Genomic DNA, 19,569 nt, shown 5'->3' on the forward strand with positions numbered 1-19,569 from the left:
CACGTAGGCACAGTATCACAAAGGTGTAAGTGCAGAAATACCTTATTTATTGCTTGTTTTCAGGTGCACAAGCAATGCAGGTGAGGTACTTCTGCCATCTATCTCAGCAGCTTTTACATCCCGCAGAAAAAAATGGGGTAGAAGACCTTGTAGAGTAACGTATGGTTTCAGATATCCTGTAAGCTAGGGGGAACATACATAGCTTCAAACAGTACTTTGTCCCTGAGGAAGAGCAAACCCAGCTGGTTTTAGTAGGACAGAATGGTGCAGGCAATGAGCTCCAGGAGAAGTGGGTCTGCTGCGTCCGAGTCTCTGCTGTGACTGAGCTTTTTTGAGCATTTTGGGTACATTTTGAGCGATTGAGGGATACTCTTAATAAGACCAAGATCCTTCAGGATGCATTGGAACAGCCTGGGAGAAAGGGTTTAGCTGCTGAATTTCAATGCCTCCACTGAGGACATCAAAAACATCATTTTAGAGGGGAGCTCCCGTCTGCTTTCCCCTTTCTCTGAGCACAGAACCACCACCACCAAAGACAGGCTGTGGAAAATTAGGGACCTTGGTCGCACATACCCCTAAGGTCCTGCAGTCAGAACATCACCATCTTTCAGTAACTTAAGTGAGGCTTTTTTCCTTTTCTTTTTCTTTCTTTCCTTTTTTTTTTTTTTTTAAGCGTTGCAATAGTTTTTCATAGTAAAGAGCTTCATAAACACCACCTAATTCTGGAAGTAGAATCTGATTCTTTAAAACCAATAGTTTATAAGGAGTTTCTAGGATCGTTCAACATATATAATAAAATAAATTGGTTTGCACCATGAAAGTGAGCTGAAGGAGCACGTTAATTGGCTAAACACGTCAACTCTCCTACTGCAGCTAATCCCATCAGTCGGCACCAGTCTGTCAGCACTGCATAGGTGCAAGCTGAGCTGCCGGCCTTCCTGGGGTATTTTTCACTCAGCCGCTTGCCGCAGTGCCAACGTCCAAATGTGCAAATGACTCTAAGTCACGTGCTAGTAGGTGTATTGATTGATTTGCAGAGCTATAAATTAATAATAATAAATTGTAATTAAAAGTGTTGGAAGCAAGTCAAAACATCTCAAATGAGACTGGCTGATAAGAACGTGCAAAACTACGGGAACTGAAGAATAGATCCCTAATTGAGAAACTGAGTATTTTTACTGCTTTATTCCTGTCTGAATAAAGCTTATTTTATATATTTTAATATATAGAGAGAGATTTATATAGTTTCTATTCTGTCTGAAAAAAGTTTAAATTGTTGTTTAACTGTGCAGGTTAGAATTCAGTATTGAAATTTATTTTCTCAGAACAACTGCTATTCTCTCAGTCCTGTATCATTCACGATTAGGAAATAAATGTGCAGACAGAAACCAGCCACGATGTGCAATTTAAATCATGACCATCAATGAACTCTTCCCATTTAAAAGACAGCGCACAGCAGTTTCACAGCACAGTTTGGGAAGAGCAGGACAAAAAGCAACTGCATTGATCTAGCAAGTCAGCCCAGCTCAGCAGTGCACTTGCATATTTCTGTGTAATGTTAAACATCTGAGTGTTCCTCGGTCTCTGCGTCTGACTACTGCCTACGCACAAGTGCATGTAAGTATATTGCACAATATGTGCTTAGGGGAAACATGAACACGAGTCCCATTAAAGCTGCGTGCTCTACAGCTATCTGGCTTGCCCTCAGAGACGGGCACACATTCCCAAAGACATCAAGGCAGGAACTGGATTCCAGACCGACCTCATTTGCTAAAACACATCTACACTGTCAGCTCATTTTCTCTCAAGAAGGAGGATGCTGCCTGTTACCATTGCTAAACTCCTTCCAGAACCTTGTCAACTCAACGTGAAACTGGAACAAGTACTTTTACACTCCACCACAGCATGTGGTCCAGACCCACCCTCAGCTGAACCCAGAAGGCTGACAGGTACAGCTCTCAGGATCCTGGCCTCTCGTCCAAGATTGCTTCCTTTGCTTTTCCATATGCACTGTAAAAAATAATCCATGATAACTCAGAGTTATTTAGAAAGGACTACATTTAGGAAATTCACTCTGTCAGTGGATAAAAACAATAAAAATAACTATTACTCATAAGGGCAGATTCTAGACTAAGTGAGGGGAGCTTCGGATCTTTCACCTAGACAGGAACATCTCCCGTCCCCAGAACAAACAGTGCTCAAAGCCTGTTCTTTTCTGCTAGGGGAGCTGTAGTAAATTCAACCCATTAAGTTCATTTGTGCCAAAATATATATATATATATATATTAAAAAAAAAAAAAGAGTAATAGCACACATTGAAAAAGAGGCATAGATTTTAATCAGTCATCTAACAAATGTGTCCATTTTATTTTGCTACCGAAAGCATTCCTGCTTTAAGTCTATACAATGTCTTCAGCAGCCTCCTCCTTCCACAGACTGCAAATTTTCTAGATACTCGGTGAAAGCCTCCATCTCTGCAAACTCCAGTAGCCTGTTTATTAGCTTATCCAGTTCTTCTTTCCCACTTAGAATTTCCTGTGAAAAAAACAACAGACAAAAAACGTTACTGAGTATCCATCAGTGTTTTACTGAAATGGTGACTACACAGAAGTGGAGCTCTGGGAATAGCCTCTGCCTGGAGTCTTATTGTAGCACTTCCACTTGCCCAACTTCATGACTCCCCTGTGCAAGAGCACCATGGTGCAGTGCACAGCAGTGCTAGACTAACAAAACTAGTATTTATACAGTTTACTACTAGTATTTATACAGCTGTGGAACTTCTCACCATTCTCTTCCATCCTGACACCTCTATAGCTCTTCCCTATCCCATTAAATATGAACCCTTCTCTATTCAGCATGCCCTGTGTTCTCTGAAGTAACCCTGGACATCTGTGGGTACAGTTTAAAGGTGTTGCTCCTTATGCAACAGCAGTTACAGTAAACTGGATGCCAAAGACAAAATTATAAATTTTGTCCTAAAGTTCATATAATTGCCCATAAATCTATGGTGCGGGTATTTGTTTAAATACTTGGTAACAAAGCAGTCAGTATGATTCAAACTTGATGCAGAGATTTATTCAAAAATAGACCGTCAGGTAATCAGGTAATCTTACAATATATTCAGTTTCAGTTTCTTTTATCTGTGGCTTGCAAGGCAAACAAGGATATATATTTTTTTCTTTATTCACCCTAGCATTAAAAGGAATATTAAGCGAATAGATTGACTTAACTAAAAAGAAGTCTCCCTTGTCAGGTTTTTCTTTTGGCTATAGGAAGCTTCAAGAATCTCAAATTTCAGTTGCCCAGATTGACCAAGGGACTCACAAAGTTGGTTAAGGAGGACTCCGTGCTTGATCATTTTTCATTCACATAGTAGAAGAAAAAGACACAGAGAACTAGGTCAGCTAGTTATTTCCTGTGCAAGTCATCTTTAACTCTACCCTACATCACCAAGGCAGAAGAGTGTGAACTTCTTCAACCTACCACGTTCTGTCAGAGAACAACTGGCCATGTGATTTCCTCGTATATTTTAAATTGTTTCCACAAGGTTACATTTTTCCTCACAAGATACAGATAAGTCTAAGTTTTAAAGCCCTGATAAGCAAGCATCACCTTGATATTGCGTGCATCATGCGAGATCCTGTGGTCGGTCACTCTGTCCTGGGTGAAGTTGTAAGTACGAATTCTCTCTGACTGGGCTCTTGTTCCCAACTGTAGCAATAAAAGTATATATATGTGTTTTTTTTTTTTCTTTTTTAAATCAAAAACCACTTCTACAACAGCATGGCTAGAATAAACTTCAATTGATCAGCGTGTTCCACCTACAAAACTAGTAGTCACTGATTTGGGATATATATATATTTAGAACATTGTGGAATTACTAAACTGTATTAGTTGCTATTCTGTATCAGACCCAGTTTTAACATTCCCCAGTACACCACTTCTGCCCTAGCTCTGCAAGAATGACATCAGCCTCAAAAGCCACGTAAGGCAAAAGGTGCGTCCATACAGGGCATTAGAACAAAACCCTAACCCAGTATTTTTGGTTTGGAGGGGTTGTATTCCCACAAAAGATAACGAGTAGGCGCCATTAAAAACAGTCAACACTTCCCACACACAAGGGCGGCAAGGCAGTTTCACTGACATCTGGCTGTCAGAAATCAACACCCAAAGAGTAAAATGAGAATATGGAGAGGAGTCCTCTAGCGGTAACGTGCAGGAGCGCGAACAATTCTAAAAGCTTTAAAACTGAGCTCAACGTAGCTTTGTTGCGTGGTTAAATGCTTTATTGAAATGGAGAATTACATGATAAAAATTACCCAGAGAGATGAGTATCTGCTTAGATTTTTTTGTTTGGTTGGTTTTTGTTTGGCTGTTTTTTGAAAATTCTACCTGCACTCACATTTATATTTCAAAACAAGGAATTTACTTGATATGTTCTGAATTATTAGGAAAGGTAATTTACTTTGGCTTGATTTTCTATAATATGTAAATATATAATAAATGTAAATCTAAAGTCCTTTATACAGCTTTGAAAACTCTCAAGCTGAAGTTATTAACAAAAGATAAATGGCTCACTGATTACAACGACTGAGTTAATAATCTGCAGGAACAATACATTTAAATGCAATCTGAAATTAGTGGTTAAATAGCTGGAAACTTTGGAGCACCGAAGAATTCTGTTATTGTGAAGTATTTTTATTCTTTTTGATCACTGTTGGAGTTTGCACCGCAAACAGCAAAATACTGAAGGAATGGGAAAAGCACGTTAGCACACTTCAGAGAAAAGAACACTGCAGCGTAACTTGAGGTAACTCTTTTAGGGAAAACATTTATTCTTTTAAAGGCTACATAAAAAATAGCAAATAAACTTTTATGTAACTGTGAAGTGGTGGGCTTGTTTATATACTCGTTTCTCTCAAAAGCTCTGTATGATCTGGTCAAATATTATGTTTTCGGAACAGGTTAAAATACAACACCAAGAACTTCCGATCCCCATTTCCAATGAGAATAACTCTGTACTACTGCTCTGATTGTGTAACTGCAGCCTTAAGAGAGGGATTCAGTTCACAGTGTTGCACAAGTTCAGATCATTCAGGTAATTCCACCTGCAGCCTTACAATTCCTTTCTTTCCAGCTATAGTCTGTGTGTCTTTTTCATTACCTGAGAAGTCTACATTAGGGTCGAACCAGGAGAAATGAAGATCGGAGTTCCAGTTTTAAAGCACTTAGCACTTCAACACACAAGATTCTCTTTTGTAAGCACACCCAGTCAGACACACACTCACGTGCTCTGTCACTGCCACTCAAAGAGATCGGAAACAAATCTACAGCACAGCACCTTTTCCAAGTTTCATCAATCACATTTCCTCACCTGCAGTTTTCTGGCACTCTGCTCTTGACTTAGCTGTTTTTCAATGATCTGCTGGTACAACTTAGCTCTCAGCATCTGCAGAGCTATTTCCTTGTTCTTCAGCTGTGATCGCTCCTGCTGGCACTCTACCACTAGTCCTTTACAGGAGAATTCAAGAGAGCACAGATCAAAAGCCTATTATAACAAAGAACAAGCAAGCTAAATTAATTCTAACACATTCGGCAACTGAAACCTTCTACAGTGCTGGTTTGTAGGGCCTTTCAGCCGTAGGGTAAAAAGGCATTTTAACACACTGCCCAAAACCGTAAGTAACTTTTTAAATTCTTCACAGCTGCACCAGGAGCTTCTTTGTTTGGTGCTACAGAAAGGGTAGGGATACTGTAAAATTTCATGAAGCAAATAAGTTTCTGACATTGCCTCCAGAAAACAGACTTTCTCCAGCTAGCTATCGCATGTTAAAGATGTGATTTGCAGAGTCTACAGAAGCACGCTGAGAAAAAATGAAATGCAGGATTTGAAGGTCTTAGTCTACATAAGCTCTTGGAGGCTGGAAAGTTCATTACTCTAGCAGAAATGGGTGTCAAAGTTGTACTGGAGAGTCATAAACTGAATTATGAATAACGAATAAAGATCTTCACAAGAAAACTAGTATTTGTTTTTACTTCACATTTGCTTTCTGAAGTAAAAAGGCATACACAAAACAGCTGTTTTCAGGTTGCTACTGGAATTTCTTGTGCATTAAGAGATTCTGCATCTGGACGGATACAAACCCGCTGAAATTCAATACAGACAAATCCTAAAAGACATGGTGGTTCAGTACATACAGTAACTTCCCATCAGTGTATGCTTTCTTTCCTATTCAACATCTAGCAGCATTAACTAGTACTCAATGAAAATCTTCAACTCTCCTTTTTTTCTGTCTTGTAATTACACAGGTCGCAGCGAGGCTGCCAATGACCATTACTCCTGAAGCAGTCAGCACAAATTATTTACATCTCCCAACCCATCCCTGTCACCCTCCATTTATTCTTTCATCCTTCAAAGACAGCGTATTCATTAAGCAACCCATCTGAAGACAAAACTGGCGTAACAGCCACACATTGACCATTGTTCCACTGACACATATTCCTTTCCTCGTATGTTTCCTTGCTAGAAGGTGGACAGAACAAGAAAGGGCTACTGTCTTTTTTGACATAAGGCCCAACCTGGCAAACTCACTGTAAGAGATAATTTGCAGGATCATGAGCTTTCAGTTCAGGATAAAGCTTTAGGGTGATTAGAAGGAAGTGCAGCCAGACTCACCTGTGGGAAGGTGTACGATTCTCACAGCACTATCAGTTTTGTTAACGTGTTGCCCTCCTGCTCCTCTGGCCCTGAACGTGTCTACACGCAAATCTCTGGGATCCACTTTAACGTCAACCTAGAATCAAAGAGAATTACTACTTTCTGCTCCTCCTAAAATATTTTGAACATCTTTTCAATGATACATGGTGTAAAAAAAAAATAAATCACTTCTTAAAAACCTGTTCTTTTATAACTGTTCCTAAGTAACAGCTATAATTATTATACTTAAAACCTAACAGCAGGTATCTCTGCAAAGCATCTCTTTAAGTACTCCACTTATTTTTTCCGTCTCTTACTCCGGTCCTTCAGAAAACAAGGTATATCTGTGCGGGAAACAAACTACAATCAGCAACTTTTTGTAAAACCACCAGCTTTGGCAGGGAGACTGAGAAATAAGCAGATCATCAACATTATTTCTAAGTAGCAGCTAAAGGAACGTGTTCGCTGAGTCAAGCCTGAATGATTTTTGCAATGGTGTTTAAAAACATCTGAGGAAAAGGTGGGTGTACCCCGATCCAAGCAAGGACTGCAGCACTGGAAGTACGAGCCCATGACCTGGACCAAGTCTGAGCTCAGTGGATTGGAAAGGAACATTCAGATCTGATCAATGTTGTGAGGAAAGCATTACAGGGAAGCAGGAGAACTTGCAGGGACAGCCCTCAAGATTTGTTTTTTGATTATCTTCAGCGTAAATTGCTGGTTTAAGTGAGAACGGCTGGTATCAGTGAAAACTCAAAGACTAACCAACACACTCATTCAAATTCAGAGCATACTGTCCTTGATTTAACAGGGAACGACACCAATAATTTAAATGAACGAAAAAAGAATTAAAGGACTTGCTGAATCTTATTACTATGCAACACTGAATATTTTCTTGGACATATTCCCTGTCTTAACATAAGACATAATTTAAAACTGGCTTACTGCTAGCTAGTCAGATTTGTGAACACTGGGGCCGGAACAGTCACTGAACCGATCTGCGATCTACTTGCCACTTCAGGCAATAGCAAGTATCTGGAAAGTTGCTTCTAGTGAGCCATTTAAACACATAAGGTACAGAGACAAGGACTGAGCCTTCCAGAGCCACAGAATTGTGGTTTAGTTGCTGGGACATGCACAAAGCACTTGGGTACCAATAAAATCCCCAAACGCTAACAGTAACATGGTTTTCAACAGCATCCGCTCCAATGCCTACGTGGTTGAGCAGGGGTACCTCTTGCTGCCCTGCCAAACAGTTAGTTTACCTCCTCTGGCTGCGGGAGGACAATGACTGACATCGTCCCGGTATGAATGCGCTGCATTCTCGACGACAGGCCCGTCTCGGGGATTCGCTGGACCCGATGCGTCCCTCCTTCGTATTTCAGATGCCTGTAGACATCATCTCCTGAAATATGAGCGGCTGCATGATGCAGCCCACCTATAGAGACAAGTAATGTCACAAACACAGCAGAGAATCCAAGCTTTTAATTTATTTGTCTTGGCGGAGTGTCTGAAGAGCTTCTGTACCTATCTCAGCTGGCGTGTAGTTCAGAACATCAAAGGTCCAACATTTATAGTCTGCATAGTTCTGGTACATCTCAAACATCTCCTTGGTGAACTGTTGGCAGATGTCACCTAGAAATATAAAGGCACTACAACATAAATAGCAGTTTGTAATATGGCAGCCGTCAGTTTTCAGATTTAGCTGCAACTGTAATCGTGGTCATTAGACAGATTAATGCTCTTCTTTAGAAAGTATTACTTGATACCATTAAAGTATAAAAGTGCATTCAGAATAACCCATAAGAGCCTTAAAGATTTGGATGGAGCTGTGGAGTAATCTTTGCAGTGGAGATTTTGCTGACCTCCAGTTGTTCTGCCAGCTGTCACTTCTAATATGACATGACTTTTATCATATTTTTCCTTTGGCACTAGAAGCTGGAAAAGCTGAAAAGAGAAAAAAAAAAAAAAAGAAAAAAGAATGTCACTGTCTCTTTCATGACTCTGTATCTCCTTTTAATCCAGTTTACAGCCAGCCTTCACAAACGCCATGGCGTGAGCCCACCTAACAGGAAAGTTAGCTGATCCCACAGAGTCAGGTGCCGGGTCACCCACTCCAGCCCCAGCGACCTATGAACACAAAGTTACCAGCTATAACTTAGCTGGTTTTCACATAAACATTGATCTTATTTTTCAGAAGGTCCCATTTCACATTATCTCAACGTGACTCTGCGAAATGAGACCAAACACAGAACCTTCCACCGAATCTGTTCAGCTTCTCTGCTTATAATTAATGTCCCCACTGACGGGGTGCTGTCAGCTGAAGAGGAAACGAAAGACTGAAAGTTCCAATCAGAAACCTTTTCAAGAATGTATGCTCCGCTGTCACAAACAGTTACGAGGATGTCACGCCACGTCTCAATAGCACAGCCAGAGCTTCATATACCCTTCAGCACCTCCAGACAGACAGACAAGCAAGCAGAACTGACTAAAATAATAAGCTTCGAAGATGCATTTGCCAGAAGCTTACTAATTAATGTTGCCACGTCTTTTCAGGGAAAAGAGAGAAGCTGGACTTCTGTTTCATTAAATGCAAGTGTCCTAGTCAATGGGTAAGATCACAAGGAAGATGTTCTGGATATCTTTATTTACAAAGCTGCGTAATTTTACCTCAGGCTCACCTTTCTGCACAGCGTGTTTATTTTTTTATCAAGGGTTTCCTTCTCTTCTAAGGCAAGCTGCAGAAGTTGTTTCTCATCTCTGCCATCTAGCTCTAAATTCCAACAATAGGAACAGATATTAGCCATTTTCCCTTACCTTAGAGCAAACTGCAGGACAGCTGACAAAAGACACACATTACAGCGCATAAAAGCTCGCAGTGCACGCAGTTCCATTTTGCCAGCATGAAATATCAGAAAAGGGCAGCCCAACCCAGGATGCATATTGCTAACTAAATGATCATATTTTTCAGGGGTGTTGGAAGCAGTAGCAGATACATTACCTCTGAAGCTCTAGGGTACGGCTCAAAGTCTGCATCAGACAGATGCTAGTCCCAGCTGATGCCTATGTGGCACAGACTGACAGTCCAGGGGTAAATCCGCAAACAGATTTGACAAAATACATCAAAAGCATGCCTGGAGACAAAAAGTGCCTCGGTTTCCCATATTACAATTCCTCATGCAGCAAAAATGTTGGTTTCTAGACTTGGCCAGAAACAGACCTATATCCAAGGATTTGCAGACAACTCATTATGGTGAGCATTAAACATGTAAGATGATAATAAGGAGGTTTCTAACCCTCTGTCTCCTGCTAATCAAGTGATCAATGAGATGTGAGAGTTATGGATTCAGGCCATCAGGATGTGGATGACCTCGGTGCAATTCCTGGCTTTGCTTAAGGAGATTCCCTTCCCCTCTGCTCAGCAAGTGTGAGTCAAGAGAAAAAACTGACAATGCCAAAACAGGGAGCACCCTCTCCTTTCCATTTTAACTCCCTCTGTTCTACCAGCTGAGAAGTGGCTCTGTCATCTCCTCAGAAGGTAAACCTATAGGTTTTGTTAGTAGTTTATATAGGTTTACACACCTCAAGAAAATAATAGACAGATGTAGGACTCGGGGCTCTACCTCTCTGCATGTCTGGAGCCTTGTTCTTGTTCTCCTGTCCACAGCAGCAGCCTTAAGAACTAAATGGGCTGGGTGGGACGTTGAGCCATCTGGACAAGGACAGCAGCAGCTCCTCCATATCATGGTTTCTAATTTATATTCCATGTGGGTATTTTTTCTTTAAATAAATGATGGCAGATTAACAGCTGAGCCTGACATCCTTCACACTTAAGGCAAGAACCATGTAAATTTCCTTACCAGTTTATTACAACTCCAACCAAAAGATGGTATGGAATGAAAGGCTTCGAGCTGGCTCAAAAAACATCCTTGCTGATTAGTTAGATAAGCAGGATCAGATTAATACTGTCAGCAGAGATGGAAGCATGGTCTGGGGGTGACCTACCAGCTTGAGGTTGAAATGACCAGCATCCCATCCCTACCTCCCTGCAAAGCTGACCTTTAAAAAGTCACTTTGTCTGTCCTGTGATGAGTGTCACCAGGGACAGACTGTGAAATAATATTTTCCTGCTTCATTGAGTGTTGCAAAGTTACAGTCCTACAGCAATTGTGAGGAATTCAGGTATGACAGAGAAGAGGATCAGTTATGGAGCTAACAAGAATACAAAGAACAGTCAGTTTAAGGGGCCATCTGTTTTAGCTCAGCCACACGACAGACTACATACAGTACAATTGGGCTCCATTTAAGTAACTTCTTGGCTGTAATTTTCTTTCATTCATTTGCTTTCTCTTTCTGTCAACTCTAACTCACTCCATTCATCCATATCATAATTTACGGAATTTGCAAAACTCTTCATTACATTTATTCGATGCAAAAATAGCCTTGCTAAGTTGAAGTATGAGTTTTCCACTTTTCTAAATACTTTCTCATTCTTCCAAGAATATTTCTTTCTCAGGTATGAATTATTGTCTCTCATCTTCACTCCTTTTCCTCTTTATCCGCTGAAGAGGAGTGACAGGGGTGGGGATTAAAATACTGTCTCTTACCTATCTGTTGCGGTAGCAGAATGGCCCACATTTTTCTTTTCTACTGAACACACCGCCTCACGTTTCCAAAAATGTTTTTATTTTTGTTAAAAGCAGTACCACTGCTTATTTTGTAAGTTCTCCCTGTACCTTCTTTTTCCTGAATGGTATCAAAAACAGTGTATTTTTTTTTCCTGTTTTTACCCCAACCTTTACTGTGGAATAGTTCTGAAAAGCAGCAGCTTCTTAGATAACCATCATTTTTTATTCCTTGTAGGACTCCTCAAATATCTTCAAAGACATTAACTCCTGCTGCTTATATTGGAAGCTGAATTCAGGGCCTGAAGATGAAAGTTCACATAATTTGCTTAATAAGCGTCAATCAACCGGCTAGTTGGAATCCCATTTTAAATCTGCATCTATCAGATATGCTTGGCTTGAAGGTGTCTTTTTTCCTTCAGTTCACACTGCTCTTTGATCTATAAAAAAAAGAACCTTAAACCAAACATTTCCAAACTATTTCAGCTAGACAAAGCCCTGCGAGTTCAGATGGTTCCTACTTTCCCAAGTTGGCTGTATTAAGACCTCAGACCAAAGAGATATAAGGTAAAAATAAAAGGAAATGGCTGGCTGGATCTAGAAAGCCCTAGAAGCAAGAAAAGCTCCCAGGAAGGGACGTCACCAGGGCTGGCTTAACTTATCTAAAAGCTTTCCTCGAAGGCTGAGCAATTAAGTTAATCACAAGCAAAGCCATTCTTTTGAAATGAGTAAGAGGATGTGTTCTCCTTACCTCTGCACATGGTTTCTAACTCCTGGACTTCTCTTTCAGCCTCTTTGATTTCCTGAAACGCAGTTGCAATGCAGGATAGGTCAGCACGTCTTCTCCTCAGGGTTCTTTGCTCAAAGTCATTTTTTGAGTCAGCATCGAGCAGACGATTGACCTCCTGGTATTCTTTGCTTAGAGTCTCCAGATACTTCTGCACAGCCTCGTGCTTCCACAGTGCTCGAGAATCCTGATGCTTTTTCCTAAGCTGAACATTACATGACAGAGTCAATCCAGCTGTGTCCAACAAAGGTTTTGGCCTCCCAAATGCACAGCTGTGCAGTCCCATCACATAACCTATCTTCTTTGCAACAGAAGGAAGAGAACTGTGAAGCTGACCATGACAGTAGCAACTGGAAAGCAAGCTTTTGAAAAGCCAGACACTCTGGAGAGGTTTCATCTTGCTTCTTATTCTTCCACCACCTGAAACAACAAGTAGACAATACGTGGACCACTTTTATTATCTCGAAAGTGTTCTACTAAAAGAAAAAAAAAATCCAACCTCTATCAGGCCCAAATCCTGATCTTGATAATACCAACACAAATTGAGCCATCATGGACAAAACCATTCCTGTTTCAATCCCAGTTTAAGCTAGAAATTCTTACCAGCAGCACTGTACTAGCTGAGAGTTGGAAAAGGTATCTTCTGTCACCTCCTCGAAGTTTGTTTCTGCTGTGGAAGATCTGCTCTAGGCGCTGCTTTGCAGACAACAGCTTTTTTTGCTACACATCTCACCGGAAAAATCCAACTATTTCATGCCTTACTGGCAAAACAAAAACGTTGCTGTGAGAAGACAAAGCTATATTGAAAGCACACCACTGCATAAAGAGAACATATAAAATGTGCAGAATTATGTGCAAAACCATACCTACTGCCATTACAGGATGTAACTTTGGCACAGGTGGGCATTAGTAACACTGGGGTGACCTTGCAAAAGGTCAGTGGGCCTAAAATATAGGTTCATAAAATAGACGTTCATGAAATTATTAATTTGGGTATGTATTATGTCAGATGTGGGAGCAATGCTATATGATCCCTGTGTACTCCTTCCCATGCTACACTTACATAGGAAATATCTCTGCCATGACTACAGTCCTCTATGTCTACCAACTTCTACAGAAAAAGTTAATTATGAGAATACAGCCTGTGAAACTTTTACAGCAGGATCTCCTTGAAAGAGCACACTGCAGTTTCCCAATACAACGATTTTTTACTCATTACTGACAAGAGCTGCTGTACACCTTCAGGTGTTTTTTATTAACAAATTACCACAACATTAAGTACTTAGCTCGCTGCTTTTCCTTACCTACTTACCCCTTTGTCCTATAACAAAGGAATAGTAAAACGCAGCAAAAACAGAGGTATTGTTTTTATAATAAAACCCCAGATGTCTGTTTTATTGCCTATGGGAACTGGAAGAGCTGGAGAGGGAGGGAAGAACTTTTATTCTACTTCTGCACCATCCCCAGGCTGGCAGGCACTACCAAACTCACTGCAGCTATTTTAAGGACTGCTTTAATTTACAGAAAGCCAACAATAACCCTTGTGGACTGTTCCAGTGACTAAAAACAGCTGTAGCCAGGCATCATGCTTCCTTCACCAGGAACAAGGCAGAAGACCTGAGTTGGACTCATCATCTACACTCCTGGACTTAGTTCCTCGAGGGCATGTGCTAGAATTAATTCCCAAGGACCTGATTTTGCTGATGTCAGTGGAGTTGTTCCTATTTATTCCAAGTCACCATGGCTCATCATCACCCAGCTGGGTGGTAAATGTCATTAATAGAGTTAACTGGTGAAGTTAAAAATCAGTATATTCAAATAACTAATTCATATAGTTCTGCCTCAGCTCTCAGAAGTAGAATACTTGTTTTTAAATGCCTAAAAGCCTAAACTTTAAAAATTGCAGGACCCCAAACTTTGAGAAAGGCAGAAATTTCAAAATAACTTTGTTTTGTTATTAGGAAAAAAAAAAAAAGCTATCTCCTCTTCAGAGAGATGTTGTCACACTGCATTTGTGCAGAAATAAGCCCACATAAAACTTTTACATAGCTACATACAGCACCTAATAACTGCTTTTCAACTAGTTTTTAGTAACTTTTTTAATGTGACAAAATGATCCTGTGGGCAGCATACACACATCACAAATCAGAACCAGTATGCAAAAATGACAAGTGTAATTGTCTCATTAAACGAACAAAAAGACCAGCTCAGCCCCAGCCAAGCGGCAGCTATCAACACGACTGTTTTAGGAGCTTTAAGAAGCCACTTTTAATAATCAAAGCGCTATCAGCTCCACACAAATGCATTTGTAGAGGTGTGTATGAATATTTACGGGTACGGCAGCAGCACACATCTCAGTAAGAGCCTCAGAGACACGCTTCCAGGGCCTGAGGGGCCCACGGCCCTGCTGAGGAACCCTCTGCCCCCCAAAAGCCAGGCGCAAGCCCCCCTTACCCAGCGCAGGTTTTCTGAGCTCACAAACTCACCGTCTGCAACGACAGGCACCAGACAGAGCCGGCCTCAAAACACGAGGGCATTGCGGACGGGAAGGAAAGCGGAAAAAACTCTCGCTCCCAGCATGCCTGCTCGGAAACACAGCTCCCGGCGTGCCGGCGGCGGCAGCCTGGCTTGGCCGCCTCTCCTCCAGCCCACGGCCGGGGGCTCGCGGGACTTGGGAGCGCAGATTTGCCAGCATCGCCTTAACAACTCGGTGAGGGCACACCGGCTTCTCTTTGCCTCGTGAAATACCAGCCCCCAGTTAAAATATATATATATATATATATATATATATATATTAAAAATACGGCTATATTTTCATTTTCAGTATCTTCTTCACAGTTGCATGGTAACAAACACTGAGCAAACGCTGGCTGAAACAGCAAGCATGCCAAGAAATGGGGATGGCTCCGCTCCCCGGCTCTGAGCTGTTACACAAGTGGGCTTTTCCGTGCCTTTTCCCAGAACACGGCCTGAAAACACAGGCGGTTTCAGATCTGGTTCTTCAAAGAGCGATTTCAGAAGAGTTTGCATAAAACAACGTTAAGTCCCGCTTTATGTCGGAGCTTGCTGTTAATTATACTTAAAATGAATTATTGCTGCACTACGGAAGACAAACATCAGTTCTAAAATATTAATAAACATAAACCACTCCAGTTATTGTCCAGCTAATAGGCTGCAGCTTCCTAATAAGGTCAGTTTCAAAACACAGTATGTATATGCACATTCTCATAGTTGCATAATCTGTTTAATATTATCCATATCCCTAATTATATCCACATTTTTTAAAGTGTTTACGTAACCTATTTTTTTATACCTATAATCACCCAAAAAGCCAATTTACTTACATGCTACTACACACACTATAGGAGAAAAACGTACTCAAGCCTCAGATGCAGAATTCTGCTGTCTGATACCTTCATGTTTTCCTTAGGTGTACAGCTTGCACTGAAAAGTTTTTTTCAGTAGCTTTCCCCATCTTTTTTACATTTCAGCAAACCTAGCTCTGCTGTAAACGCTTTAAAGAACGCTATGTTCTAAGTTTCTTTCTCCCCAGCTACTGTCATTCAACAGGATTAAAAAAAAAATAAAATCTGGTATTTGGCACATACAACATCAACAAGGTTTGGCAAGGTAAGTACTCCAAAAGACTGAAAATGAGCTGATCGGGGGATTTGGATCAAATCTCATCAGCACATGAATGACAACTAACCTCTTGTTTAGGTCTGAGGGCTGCTTCTGGCTCTGCTCGATCCCCTGGGACTGGAGGCGAAGCAGACATTGAAAGGCTGCCTCAGAAAACAGGAGCCATCCCAAGCTGACCGAATTCACAAAAGAGCCTCAGCAAACAGCACCCTGCAACCTCCAAGGAGCTCCCCCAGGCCTGAGAGATGCGGTATGGTCTCTGTTCCCACCAAGCCTCACTCCTCAACTATACCTTAGGCCTCAGTGAAGATAAATAATAAAATTATCCTTGCCCTGGGGCTCCAAATATATGATCTAACGCTTAAAAACCTTAGAAAGGTAGTCTATGGGACAGCAACTAAGCAGCTAATAAGAATGCGAAAGTTATAAGCAGACCACGCACTCAGAATTACAAAACAGATTTAAAAAGGAGAGGGTAGGCCAAGAAAAATCACATCAGCTTCTACTGCAGCCAGGAATGGTTATTATATTAAACCCTCTGATTAAAAGCGATCATGATTCAGTTTTTATTGCACTTGCTGGGCAGTTCCTTAACTCTGACTGTGAAAGTACAGACTAACAAATTATTTGCACCCCTACCAGCCAGCAGCTGAGACACAGGTTGGACTCAGCCCTGTCACTACAGTTGCCTAACATACCATCAACTACAGGATCTACTCCACGCGTCTCATTTGGAAAGCGTATAGGATACCCTCTTCCCCTATATTTCCTATGTTTTTTAAATGGAATGTAGAAATTGACTATAAAGAACGGGAAATCCCATTGCTGTCTGTGCATCCACCTCCCTTATGGTTTGCTTTGATGACTTAAAGCCACAGCAGCTGCCTACAGAGCTGGTGAGGACCGTGGCAGCAGAGGGTGCTTGGGGCAGGGCGCTGCGGCCCTCCTCAGACACCATGGCAGAAGGGAGGAGTGACAGCAGTAGGACTTCAGGGAATGGGACACGGGGGTCCTGTGCTTTTAAACCTAAAATCTGGCAACCCCGAGCTGCCATTGCTTTAGAAATGAGAGGCAAAGAAATGGTTCATCAAACAAAACAGGCCTTACAACGTGCTTGGCTTGAAGGCAGGTCTACATCCATACAGAGGCCCTTTTTTTTTTTTTTGCTCAGGGGCCCTAACTGGGTTCAGCAATCTGACAGCATTGTGCCACGACTTCTACAGACACCATGCCACGGAGTAGAGATAGACGCAGAAAAATCACAAGCTTGCTATAATGTATATATCGTTTTAATATTCCTCCCCCCTTTCGACCTAAATAATTTGTCAACAGACTTCTGAATTCTTTCTGTTTGCAGAAAAACTGGTGACAGAATCATACGCGTCTTGAATACAGTCTTGTTTATTAACAAAGCCTGTAGAAGGAGCTTTGTTTGGCCCAGCACAGTAGGATTAAATGACAAGAAGTTTTCTTGACTGCACTCCCAAACCTCACTTTCAACCAGCACTGTGCCCCCCCCCCCCCCAAAAGCTCATTTCTGTGTTTATTCTCTCTCAGCTAGTTTAAAAACATTTCTTTTACTGCCCAGTTGCTTTCCTTTTCTTGCTGCTTTTAACACAGATTTTTAATACAGACACACGTCTAAATGCAAATCTCTGCCTCTTATTTGGAGTTTGTCTGTTTGCAGACAGCGTTCTTTCTAGTTCTTGGACTAGCAGGAAACAGAGACATTTAGCTACTAAGAACAGCCTTATGCTTCAGACCAAAGGTCCACTGAGCCCTGTATTTGCCTGACCATCTCAGAGATGTATCTGTTTATCACTGAACCCAACAGAAGGCGTAACATACCTTTTGGTAAGACAGGAAACCAGAGTTCATAAAGTCAATGCTAGCATTAACAAGTGCTATGTGCTGTGGTGCAGACTCTGAAAACCATGCAGAAGAGCTGACCTTGTCAACAGTACTGCTGTTTTGAAAAAAAATAGATACTGAGTAACAACAGTACTACCTCATATACCAAAAAGAACAGTGAACTGAGTGCAGCATGCGGAAAACACTACATAGTTGCACACATTGGTTACCATTGATCCAGGTAACTGACATCCTTAGAGACATGTCAGAACGAAACCAGCGAGAAATAAACACAGTAAAAATATCCTTTCTACAAATGAACTTAGCTACAGAAGGCATAACTAAGACCACACAACAGATAACCAAAACAAAGCCTAAAACAACCACCATCCACAAAAAGTGGTCATAAATTGATGCTCATCGGTAAGTACAAAAGCATACACTGTACTTCTCTAATACCTCCTTACATTTGCTGTCTTCTCAGGAAACTACCTGAGCCTTCAGATACATATATATACCTTTTTTTCTATCTTGTAGTCCCCAGGTTAGATTCCCTTCCAGGTTACTCTCTTTCAAGAAGTTGTCCACTTCCCTGTTGTCTCCTTTAGCCTGAAAGGAAGGCAGCTATCATGTCCATCAACTTCAGCAAGGCTTGTGACAGGTCAAAGACACATTGGTTACTTTCTGTCACGGTCAGTTACCCACTTTACATGTAACCAAAGAAAACTTGCTCAGTACACAGCTTTTCTAATTGCTTTTAATTTTTTATTTTTTTTTCCCCACACACTTGCTTTACTGTGCCTATCTACTATGTTCACCACCTGCGACAGTATGTGGATAACCATAATACTACAAAATTAATATCCTTTTATATATACCTTTTATATATACCTTTTAGAATATAACTACTGTTTTTGAAGAGTAATTACACAGAGATGCTAATTGAAGCTGCCTAATTTCCCCCCTCATAAAATGCTCTTTTTAATTGGTTGCAACTTTTGACAGCTTAACCAGTCTTCCTTCTAAGTAAATACCCTCGGCCATGTGGCCTCAGTGTTGCTGGTTTGTTTTCCATTTCTGCAAAGATCCATTTAAGAACTATTTCTGTGAATAATCAGGAGGAGAATTTATTTTCAAAAGACCTTAAAACCTCCCCTCAGCAAAGGAGCCAAGCCATGGATAAACACTTACTGCTCTGAGCGTGCACGATGGTGCATGGGGGAAACTTTACATAATCAACCGCTGAAAAAAAAAAAAAAAGAAAAGAAAAGAAAAAGAAAAAAGAAAGAAAGAAAAAAAGAAAGAAAGAAACCCGACTTAATGCAGGAGATGACATCCCTGCTCGCCCGGAGCCTGGCTGCCAGCTTGCTGTTGTTTCCCTACGTGCCAGCCGGAGCACAGCGAGCGCTCGGCCCCTCAGCTCTGCTCTTACAGATACTTTCCAGCAATACCTCCCAAGCTTTCTGGGCAGCGTGGCTCACGAGTATCGGTTTAAACTGGTTCTCCGGAGAGCGGCCACTGAAACTGGGTTATTAGGGCCTGAGAGGCAGGGGAGGGAGGCGCGGCGAGCAGACAAAGGAGGTTTTTCTGCCTCATCTCCGCACGGCCAAACGCTGAAAGAAAAAAAAATATAAAGAAAGAAATAATTAAAAATCAACCGAGTTTCGGCTTGGAAATAGCCGTGACTCAGGACTTGGGCCAGCCGGAGCTATTTTTACACCCCCGGAGGGCGGCAGCCCCCTTCCCCCTCCTCCCCTCGGGGCGGTTCCGAGGAGCTCCTCGCCTCAGGTAGCTCCCTTCGGGGAGAAGCACCGAGCTAACACCCCCTTCCCCTCCTCAGGACGGAGAAAAGGGGGGAAGAAACCCCACACCCCCACGCCGAGCCCCAGGCACGGCTGGGAGAGGAGCAAAAGGGGCATCCAGCGGGGGGCCCCTCGGCCGCCTCCCCCGCTGCGGGGCGCGCAGGC

At 41.7% G+C, this 19,569-nt stretch overlaps 1 protein-coding gene across 3 annotated transcripts; it reads right to left on the reverse strand.

The window, feature by feature from the left end:
• Positions 1–2,315: 2,315 nt before the first annotated feature.
• Positions 2,316–19,431, reverse strand: MTRF1 (mitochondrial translation release factor 1). Of its 3 annotated transcripts, none has more exons than XM_035322042.1 (10): positions 19,260–19,431; positions 12,074–12,529; positions 9,379–9,470; positions 8,563–8,644; positions 8,225–8,332; positions 7,963–8,135; positions 6,677–6,794; positions 5,375–5,511; positions 3,613–3,711; positions 2,316–2,535 (listed from the first exon to the last, which is right to left on the reverse strand). In XM_035322042.1, the coding sequence occupies exons 2-10, from the start codon at positions 12,504–12,506 to the stop codon at positions 2,413–2,415; spliced, it is 1,365 nt and encodes a 454-aa protein (XP_035177933.1). In that variant the 5' UTR covers positions 12,507–12,529; positions 19,260–19,431; the 3' UTR covers positions 2,316–2,412. The 3 variants fall into 3 exon arrangements, with proteins under 3 accessions (XP_035177933.1, XP_035177925.1, XP_035177940.1); XM_035322034.1 differs by lacking the exon at positions 19,260–19,431 and adding an exon at positions 14,596–14,830; XM_035322049.1 differs by lacking the exons at positions 3,613–3,711; positions 19,260–19,431 and adding an exon at positions 14,596–14,834.
• Between the last annotated feature and the right edge of the window lie 138 nt (positions 19,432–19,569).

The sequence above is a fragment of the Oxyura jamaicensis genome, chromosome 1 (assembly GCF_011077185.1).
Source record: "Oxyura jamaicensis isolate SHBP4307 breed ruddy duck chromosome 1, BPBGC_Ojam_1.0, whole genome shotgun sequence".
Taxonomy (NCBI): domain Eukaryota; kingdom Metazoa; phylum Chordata; class Aves; order Anseriformes; family Anatidae; genus Oxyura; species Oxyura jamaicensis.